General features: G+C 49.0%; 1 protein-coding gene across 1 annotated transcript; it reads left to right on the top strand.

Annotated features, from left to right (window-relative positions):
* Positions 1–2,574: 2,574 nt before the first annotated feature.
* On the top strand, positions 2,575–7,216 carry LOC6548295 (long-chain fatty acid transport protein 4). The gene is made up of 4 exons (XM_026981031.1): positions 2,575–2,695; positions 4,628–4,892; positions 4,951–6,427; positions 6,775–7,216. Coding segments are annotated over exons 1-4 (2,052 nt in total). The 5' UTR covers positions 2,575–2,694; the 3' UTR covers positions 7,084–7,216.
* Positions 7,217–8,228: the final 1,012 nt, after the last annotated feature.

The following is an 8,228-nucleotide window of genomic DNA, read 5'->3' as shown; positions in this document are numbered from 1 at the left end:
TAGCGCACAATGAGCCCGCTCGAATCGCCGGATATCTTGGCCGGGCCCTCTTGTGTGTGCGTCTGGCATAAAAATATTCAGCATAAGTGGCGGCCACCCGGCGATGCTCGACATAGCAGAGCGACCGAGCGACCGAGCTGCCGAGCTGCCGAGCTACCGAGTTACTGAGCAGCCGAGCTGGCAGCAATTGTGCCATTTCAATCGACATCTGTTACTGATTTCAAAGAAACTTTTGTTGACAACACAAACAAATGCCAAATGCAGGGTGCGAGGAGCGAGGGGCGCGGGCAGCAGGGATGCCGTCGCCTGGGGGCTTAAGGTACAAACCGTTTGACGCTTGCCTGCGCACGACTTTGGCCCACCGAACAGCGCCCACCGCCCACAACCCACCGCCCCCCTGGCCTAGCTCCTTTGGCCCTGAACCAGACCCAGGACTCACGTGTGGCCCAAAGTGCCGCACAGCTGACGTTAACGTTATCAGCAAGCGGCTGTGCCGGTGAAATTGTGTGGGTCTGTTTTCATACCCAGCCAAGCAGGAGTTGGCGGGCATGCTCGACGCTTTGAACTCTGTGCGACAGCGAAAAGTGGGCTACACTGAATCACCAAATAAGGAGTAGAGTAATTACTTTATTTAAACGCACTTAACCAACATGAATCATTGCCTACCTAAGGTGGCCTTTCAAGGATCTCTCTGTTGGATCCTTATAATGGGTACCACACAGTCGCCACCCTATCTGTGTGCGTGTGTGGTGCTTCTGGGCCTCTCCTTTGCTAGTGTGTGTGTGTTTTGTTTTCGCCGGCTACAAACAAAGTTGACTGAGGCTGCCAGTTTGCGTGTCTGCGAGCCTGCATTTGAAGGCTGTGCAGCAAAGGCATCTGACATGAAGGCACGAAGGAGGCCCGGCGGGAGCGGGAGAGCTAGAGTGTATGTGCGGCAGGGCTGTGGGTGAATGTGTGTTTTCGGCGGCGCCATTGTCGATAATAACGATGGACTGAGCCCCAGGTCGCAGGCTCTTTTGTGCGCGTAACATGTGTCAATTACAGGCGCCCACTCCCACATCCACACACTCGCACACAGCACACACACACACACACACACACACACACAGAGAGAGCGGCAGGAACAGCCGGCACGCCAACACACACCCACACGCATATGCGCTCACTTAGTTTCGCTCTCACACCGTCGATAACTCAAAAAGCTGCCAAAAAGTATGAGCACATTTTTTATATGCGCCGCCCGAAAGTATGCACATATTTTTTATATTTGTGCTGCCGGCATTTGACAGCTAAGCGACGCTGCCCTATGTTAATTTATTTTCACACAGCATTTGCTTTTGTTTGTATGTGCAGCGGGGAGGGGGAAATTACTTTCCGGCACTGTTTTACTTGGCATATAAAAAAGCTTAATTAAAAAATTCCGGATCGCTGTAACAGGTGGTAAGGCCAGCTGCTAACTAGAACGACCAAACTTTGCTTCTGCAAGAGTTTGGCGGCCTCTTTAAATTAGCAATGCCAGAAGTTTACACATCTTGTGTAGAATGCTGTGGCTTTCTATGTATACCTGTTATCAACTATTTATATGATTTACTGCTCTCTGAATAAATTTGCGATGAAATTGGTATGTCGTTTTTTTTAATTGCTCAGCCAGTCAACAGGGCGCTGTAAACCCAACAGCTGTTAAGCCATCACCTGTCATCTGGTTCTTCTCAGAGTTTCGGAGGCTGTCATACTCCCCATTCTCCCCATTCTCATTCTCATTTTTAAATGCTCAAACAAGATAACAGGCCGCTGTAAACTCAACAGCTGTTAACCGATCCTTTAACCATCAGGTTCTTCTCAGAGTTTCGGAGGCTGTTCGTACTCCCGCTCTCATGCTCATTTTTAATTGCTTAGCAAGTTAACAGGGCGCTGTAAACTCAGCATCTGTTAAGCGATCGCCTATCAACAGGTTCTTCTCAGAGTTTCGGAGGCTGTTCGTACTCCCGCTCTCATGCTCATTTTTAATTGCTTAGCAAGTTAACAGGGCGCTGTAAACTCAGCATCTGTTAAGCGATCCCCTATCAACAGGTTCTTCTCAGAGTTTCGGAGGATGTTCGTACTCCCGCTCTCATGCTCATTTTTAATTGCTTAGCAAGTTAACAGGGCGCTGTAAACTCAGCATCTGTTAAGCGATCCCCTATCAACAGGTTCTTCTCAGAGTTTCGGAGGCTGTTCGTCGCACTCCCCGCTCTCATTTTCATCCGATTTTTCATTTTCATCCACCCGAATGCAGGTGGGTATAAAGGTCCGCTCCCTATCACCTATACCTATTATCGACTAATTATTTAAATTACTACTCTCTGAATAATAGTTGCGATGAAATTGGTCTGTTGTTTTTTGTAATTGCTCAAGCAAGCTAACGGGCGCTGTAAACTCAACAGCTGTTAAGCGATCTGTTATTATCAGGTTCTTCTCTGAGTTTCGGAGGCTGTTCGTACTCCCGCCCTCTTTCTCATTTGTGGCTCTGTTACTCTCTGCCGCTCTCCAATCCGAATGCCTGAGGGTATAAAAGCCGGCTCCGCGTCGCAGCAGCAGTCATTTTTCTGATCAGCCAACGGGTGAACAGATCAGTCGCGGAGCTTATGCAGCTACTTATATATCTATGTGTTCTAGTCTTTCGTACAAGTTACCGTTGTGATCGTGCAAATAAAAAGTATGTCACTAGGGGGCTTCTGCACTGGCATTGAAAAGTGAATTACATTGATCGTGACATGGGGATGGAAAATGTCGCCGCACAAAAAAAGTGTAGTGTAAATCGTTTGAAGGCCCATGGCCAACCAACCGCCAATCAACCGACCAAAAGCAGTGCCAAGAACTGCGTGTGCGCAGAAGTGCTTGGGAAAACTCTGTGACTGGCATACGGAATAAGTCAAGGTCCCCAGCATAGGTAGACGCCAGAACATAAGTCATACTGCCGACTTATAGAGATAGCGCCCATTTCCCATCCATAATCGCAAGTAGCAATGAACTTTGAAATCGGCGCGTCACTTGATAGCTACCTTAACCCATGTGCACCTCGCCGGCTCCGATTACATCAGTTTGCCAATTGCCCCCCCTCCACCTGTGTAAAACGTAACTGCATTATTAACAACTGTTCTGACCACATTTTCATTGTTTGGCGCTTCGCGATAAGCCGGCACAACAAAGAGCCCCAAACGCCGCGATATCAGTTGAGTTCACTTCTGTTCAGTTCAGTTTTGCTGCTCCCACCAGGGCAGGTTCAATGGCTGGCGCAGTTTTATCGACTGATTGCCCTCTCAGGGGCCACTTAGCCAGCGGACCAATCTTGGCAATCGAAGAGATTAGTGAAGATTATTCACCTGGAGACTCCAAAAATTTCCATGCGCCACGGGTTAAGGCTGCACTTTCTGTTTATACAATGTCGCTATTATAAAACAGGAGTGCTATAGTCGAGTTCCCCGACTATCAGATACCCGTTACTCAGCTAGTGAAAGTGCAATCGAAATATTTCAACATTTTCTGGAATATACGTAGAAATTGTGTAAAAAAAATTTAAAAAATGTTAAATTTTTCAAAAATGTGGTCGTCACAGTTTTTGGCGGATTGTGGGCGGTAGAGTGGGCATAGTAAAACGATTTTTGCAATGATAGAAATTTTCAAGACTGATAAAAAAGTGCAAAAATAGCACAAAAAAATTTGAAAAAATAAATTTTTAATGTAGATTTTTAGAAAATTGCGCTAGAAACATTTAGAGGTATGCCATTTCAAAATCCGATTAAGATAATTTGAGTTATGGAGTTTAAAACTTCAGCTTTGGGACATTTTTTTAAATTTCCACATCATAACATCAGAAAAATTACCAAAAAAAAATTTTAAAAAAATTTAGTTTTAAATTTGAATGCATATTTCTAGAGAATTCCTCCAAAAACATTTAAAGATACGCAACTTAAAATTCCGATTAAGATAGGTTGAGTTACCCTTTACTATACGAGTAACGGGTATGAACATTCGCTTGGGTCATAGATGGTGTATGAAATAATTAGCCCTGTTCCCACATAAACCGCTTTAATAATGATGTAAAAGTAATTAGCCATTTCTGCCAAGCAAGATCGTAAGATAATGTTTTGTATGATCTATTATATTGGCTTACATAATTCGTAGCCATCATAGGGAGAGGGCAGTAGATGTCTACATCTGGCCTTCCATACCAGTTATTAAAATAAAACTCTTGGGACCGAATAAATGTTTTCAGTGCATGAAGGGGATTTTCAAAGCCGTTCCAAGTCGAGACGCCTAAGCACTTGTCACTTCCCCACAGCCCCTCCTCTACCGCACGTACTGCTCATGGCACTTGATAAGAACTTGCGGCCCACAAGCCCACAATCCATGTAGTAAATCGGTATCAGACTATGGTATCGCAATGGTGCGCTTATCACTCAGTCACTCGCAGTCGGTTGCCCTAGGCACCAGTGGAATACTTGTAGAATCGGAAGGGTGGCATCCACATAGTGCTCAAAAAGGCCTTGTCGTACCTGTCACTACAGTCAGAACCCTATTCGTACGATTGAGCTACTTTTGACTAACTTATTCGACTATGTTTGCTTTCGTTCCCTGCCCTTTGAAGTGAACGAGAAGGAGGAGCGCGCCGATCTCGAGGATCAGGATCAGGAGCAGGCTGGCGGCGGGAAAATGGAGATCCTGCTGGAGCTGAACCTAAAGCAGAAGCTGGCCACCCGGCTGGGCACCATCCTGGTGGCCACGGTCATCTTCGGCGGCTTTTGCTGGGACAACGCCTTGGCCAGCCTAACACTGGGAGCAGTGGTGGCTCTCCTGCTAAGAAATCCCACCTTCGTCTTTGCCTTGGTGATGACCGCGTCCAGGGACCTCAAGTGGGTATACGTGTGGCCTATTTCCCGGAGAATCCTACCAACTTGCATTCTCTTTTAGGGCTTTCCAGCGTTTTGTGGCCCTCAACATATACCTGCTGAAGAAGGATCGCGGGGGATTCACCGTGGCCCGCTGTTTCCAGGAGCAGGCCAGACGTCGTCCCAAAAAGACGTGCTTTGTGATGGACGATCGGCGTTTGAGCTTTGCAGAGGCCTTGGAGTTTAGCCAAAAGATCGCCAGATACTTTAAGGATCGCGGCCTGGAGGAGGGCGACTGTGTGGCCCTGCTGATGGAAACGCGTCTGGAGTATCCCTGCATTTGGTTGGGGCTCTCCCAGCTGGGGGTAATCACAGCCCTTATTAACTCCAATCTGCGCGGAGAGTCCCTGCTGCACTCCATTAAAGTGGCCAATGCCAAGGCCCTAATTGTGGGCAGTGAACTCCTGGATGTGCTGAAGTCACTGAGGGAGAAGGAGCAGCTCGAGGATGTGCCCATCTATCAATACACAGATGAAGAGGTACGCGGCGTTGCTGGACATGATCTTCTGCCAGGAGCTGTGGACTTGGCTTCTGCTCTAAAGACACAAAAGAAACTGCAGCTACCGAGTACTGCCCGCCCAGAAGAATCTCGTTCGAAGCTGCTCTATGTCTACACCTCGGGAACTACGGGCCTGCCCAAAGCAGCTGTGATCACCAACCTGCGGTTCATCTTCATGTCCGCAGGATCCTACTACATGCTCAGGATATCCAGCGACGATGTGGTGTACGATCCCCTACCGCTCTACCACACCGCTGGCGGAATCGTGGGAGTGGGCAATGCCATCCTCAATGGCTCCACGGTTGTGCTGCGGAAGAAGTTCTCGGCCAGGAACTTCTGGCTGGACTGCAATCGCCACAACTGCACTGTGGCCCAGTACATCGGGGAGCTGTGTCGCTATCTCCTGGCCACGTCCTACGACCCCGAACAGCAGAAGCACAACCTGCGTCTGATGTACGGAAATGGACTGCGGCCGCAGATCTGGTCGCGGTTCGTCCGTCAGTTCGGCATTCCGCACATTGGAGAGATCTACGGCGCCACCGAGGGCAACTCCAACCTGATCAACATCACCAACCGGGTGGGGGCCATCGGATTTGTTCCCGTCTACGGATCGAGGCTCTACCCTGTCCAAGTCCTGCGCTGCGACGAGTACACGGGTGAGCTGCTCAAGGACTCCAAGGGTCACTGCATCAGGTGTCTGCCTGGCGAGGCGGGCCTCCTGGTGGGCAAGGTCGATGCCCGGCGGGCGGTGAGTGCCTTCCATGGATACGCCGATAAGGGAGCCTCGGAGCAGAAGCTCCTTCGAAATGTCTTCACCTCCGGAGACGTCTTCTTCAACTCGGGCGACATGGTGGTGCGCGACATACTCGGCTACTTCTACTTCAAGGATCGCACGGGGGACACCTTCCGCTGGCGGGGTGAGAACGTGGCCACCCAGGAGGTGGAGGCCATCATCACGAACTGCGTTGGCTTGGAGGACTGCGTGGTCTACGGTGTACAGGTGAGTTTCATATGTTTCCGATATTTTGTTCTCTTAGTTCGCACCATAGGAATCATAAATAATTGGGACCTTATCATGAAGCGGTTTTGGACAGAAACAGGATTATTTTTTACGATGCCTGCTCGAGACTGATGAATGGAATTTGGTTTTGATTACCGTTTAATAGCAACTTGAAATATGTGTCTAGATCGCATATACTTTTAACTATTGTTCAAGTGGAGCTAGGGGAACTACCCATGTCGAACTGAGTCACCTTCCTGGGTTCGCCATGTAGATAACATTGAAGTTACATACAAGTTGCAAGTCGCAAACCTTGATTTCCACTATCGGCCCGCTTATCTTTGCAGATCCCCCATGTGGAGGGCAAGGCGGGAATGGCAGCGATAGTGGATCCGGACCGCAAGGTGGACATGGATTACCTGTCCGTGGTGCTGAGGGGCAGTCTGCCCACCTACGCCCGCCCCTTGTTCATCCGACTGCTGGACGAGATTCCGCGCACCGCCACCTTCAAGCTCAAGAAACGGGAGTTGGCCAAAGAGGCATATGACATCGGCCGGCTCTCAGACCCCATTTACTACCTGAATCGGGACGGGATCTACAAGCCCCTCAGCCAGGAGCAGTACGAGTCCTTGCGCTCGGGAAGGGCGGGACTCTGAGCAAGGAGGTCCCTCTTGTGGCCACTGTATATGTATATTGTGTATATAGCAGAGCGTTTGTCTGTCCCAATGTATTTGCAACGCTTAAGCAACGACTGATTCCGAAATACCAAAATACCTAAATGCCCAAATAGGGATAAAGTTGTTTCGCTGCTGGGCCAAAATGCCGGGCGCGTTTCTTGGCCATAAAATGGCAGCTTAACCGATAATGGGAGCCAATACGTTTTACGGCCAGAAGATGCTGCTACCACCACAAGATATATCGAAAGTGTTAAATCCCCAAGATTAAGTTCTTGCTCATTGGCAGCTGCTGCAGTTGCTGCTGCTGTTGCTGCTGCTGCTGTTGCTACTTTTACAGTTGCCGCTGTGCTGTTGCAACATTAACGCCATTTCCGCTCGCTTGCGGCAGCTGCGACTTCGTTGGCCGTCGCCTAAGATAAACGATGTGCAAAATCCATACAAAACAATGGCAGCAGCAGGAAGGCAAGGTCTTGCAACCGCAGCAGCGCAACATCGTCGACGGCCACCAATATCGATGTCGATGGCGATGGCGATGGCGAAAAAGTTGTGGCAGGCAATCATAAAAAACGAAGAAATGGCAAACAAAGCTGGGCGTCATTTTTAAGGGAGCGAAAATGGCGATGCTGCTGCTCCTGGGAAGCCAAAGGTTCTTCGATGGCCAAAAGTTGTTGCGGGCAGAGGAGCGACCCACTGCCTCCTTTTCGATTTCGCAGGATCGTAATTCGCATGCCATTTCACTAGGAATATATGAGAGTCCTTAAGGGTCTATGATATCTGTTATGCCTAATTAGGATTACTTGGGCCACACACATCATGCAACAAAGGTTCAGAATGAAAGAAGTACTCCTACTCGTTTCTCTCGGGTGAACTTCTGTTTCGCTGGGATCCCGGCATTCCAATACACAATGTAAAAGCCGGATGCCCAAAATGCACATAAAGTTGCAGCTGCAGCAGCTGCCAAACTCCCCGGCCACGCCCCCGCGCCCGCTCCGCCCTTTTCGCGACGCCATCGTCGATGTCATAAACAAAATGGCAGTTGTGGGTGCAGAAGTGCATGAATACGTTCGCATAGCTAATAACAATAAAAGCAACAACAAGAACAGCCATTGCAGCTGACACCAACA

The sequence above is a fragment of the Drosophila erecta genome, unplaced genomic scaffold (genome assembly GCF_003286155.1).
Source record: "Drosophila erecta strain 14021-0224.00,06,07 unplaced genomic scaffold, DereRS2 tig00000092-arrow-pilon, whole genome shotgun sequence".
Taxonomy (NCBI): domain Eukaryota; kingdom Metazoa; phylum Arthropoda; class Insecta; order Diptera; family Drosophilidae; genus Drosophila; species Drosophila erecta.
The sequence above is the reverse complement of the archived record's forward strand: the minus strand, read 5'-3'. Positions and strand labels throughout refer to the sequence as shown.

Bases quoted from the DNA above. Each gene is read 5' to 3' on its own strand.
- LOC6548295 (XM_026981031.1), top strand. The intron at 4,893-4,950 runs GTGGGTATACGT...ATTCTCTTTTAG, and splicing joins ACCGCGTCCAGGGACCTCAA to GGCTTTCCAGCGTTTTGTGG. The intron at 6,428-6,774 runs GTGAGTTTCATA...TTATCTTTGCAG, and splicing joins GCGTGGTCTACGGTGTACAG to ATCCCCCATGTGGAGGGCAA.